The 1527-nt window shown below is 39.0% G+C and overlaps 1 protein-coding gene across 1 annotated transcript; it reads left to right on the top strand.

Moving 5' to 3' along the window:
* Positions 1–276: 276 nt before the first annotated feature.
* On the top strand, positions 277–1235 carry LOC113271992 (mitochondrial outer membrane protein porin of 34 kDa-like). Its single transcript, XM_026521911.1, has 4 exons — positions 277–354; positions 432–512; positions 667–871; positions 970–1235. Exons 1-4 carry the CDS (start codon positions 277–279, stop codon positions 1233–1235), a joined length of 630 nt encoding a protein of 209 aa, XP_026377696.1.
* The last annotated feature ends 292 nt before the right edge of the window (positions 1236–1527 follow it).

Below are 1527 nucleotides of genomic sequence, written 5' to 3'. Positions count from 1 at the left end.
AAAGTGCATCTGCACATTAAGCATGATGCATTTTAAAAATTCTTAAGTTTTAGAGATGAGGTTCCTCATGTGGTAGTTTGTCATTGGCCATGTAATAAACTTGCAATCAAAATTTAGTGTTGATGAACATTTGCTCCATGATTTGCTTATGAAGATGCTAGAAATTGAACATCCAGGTGCTTAGGTAAGATTGATACGTTAGGAGTGTGTATATTTTTTTATTATTTGGGGTTGTTTCGAAGGATTAATGTGAATTTTAGTTCGAGGTATATGCAAATGGTACCACTAAATGTTGATTGCAGTGTCCCTTCAGTTTATCGTACATTTATTAAGGAAGCTCCTTATGTCAGCGAGGTATAATTACAGGCTTTAGGAAGTGGCTATTCTGCGTAGAGGTGGTTTGGCTGAAGCTCTCATGGTGGACCACACAGCTCGATGAGAAGATGAGTGTAACAGAAAGCAAGGTAGTGTACGGTTTACATAGGGTGGAGATTCACAGAGGTAGTCGGAGGGTACATGGTATCTTTCTGTTTCAGGAAGCATTGAAGATCTCCATCTAAGGGAATAGGTGTGTATGGTGTTTTGTTGTATTGTGTTTCTGATGATCGTAACATGAGGGTTATGTTAGTGATTAATCACATCTCTGAGTGTTTTGACTGGAAACAGCTCGAGCTTCAGTATCAACATGAGTACAACAGCATCAGTACTAGCATTGGCTTGACAGAAAACCCCATGGTCAATTTATCTGGAGTTGTAGGAACACCCCTTCTTGTTCTTGGTACTGATCTTTCTTACGACACTGCATCCGGTAACCTCACCAAATGCAATGCTGGAGTGAGGTTCGCAAATGCTGACCTGATTGCTGCTGTCACTTTGTGAGTATTTTCTTTTGAGCTCTTCCATATGGATGACCGACTCTTTGTTTTTAGTGAGTGTTTTTCTTTTTTTGATTGCCAGACTCCTTGTTTTATTTTGTCGATGTGTGTGTTTTTTTCAATGCTTCTTACTGCCACATTGAGAGTCCCTTGACCTATACAGATGCTGGTGCCAAGCTTGCCCATAGTTTCAGTACAAATGAGAACACCTTGACCATCGGTACCCAGAAAGCTTTGGACCAATTGACTTCTGTCAAGGCTAGTATCAACAACCATGGTAAGTCAAGCGCTCTTATCCAGCACGAGTGGAGGCCAAGGTCCATCTTCACCGTCTTAATTAACCAACTGACGGTGAATTAGAGTAGCCGATAATCTTATACTAAGTTTTTATCAACCAATTTAGTATTTGTTATAGAGAATCTCAGATAATAATATTGGTTTCTTGTATAATTGTTTTACATTTTACACATGTGTTTTACTGTCACGTTTAGGAACTGAGAATGTGATGCTTAATATCTGATTTCTAAAATGAATTCTTCAGGTATGATTATAGGTGCAGTTGGGTCAACCGTCTATTAAAATCTTTGCCAGTCGTACTGGCTCTCGTTTTCCTTACTAGGTATTCATATTTTCCCTAAAGCTAACTAGGCTC

Source organism: Papaver somniferum, chromosome 4, assembly GCF_003573695.1.
Source record: "Papaver somniferum cultivar HN1 chromosome 4, ASM357369v1, whole genome shotgun sequence".
NCBI lineage: Eukaryota > Viridiplantae > Streptophyta > Magnoliopsida > Ranunculales > Papaveraceae > Papaver > Papaver somniferum.
Note: the sequence above shows the minus strand (reverse complement) of the source record. Positions and strands in the feature narration are given on the sequence as shown.

What these genes read in the sequence shown, in the direction of transcription:
- LOC113271992 (XM_026521911.1), top strand. Translation starts at nt 277, where the DNA reads ATGGTACCACTAAATGTTGATTGCAGTGTCCCTTCAGTTTATCGTACA. An exon ending in AAGCTCCTTATGTCAGCGAG is followed by an intron (nt 355 to 431) that starts GTATAATTACAG and finishes TGGACCACACAG; the next exon opens with CTCGATGAGAAGATGAGTGT. An exon ending in TGACCTGATTGCTGCTGTCA is followed by an intron (nt 872 to 969) that starts CTTTGTGAGTAT and finishes ACTCCTTGTTTT; the next exon opens with ATTTTGTCGATGTGTGTGTT.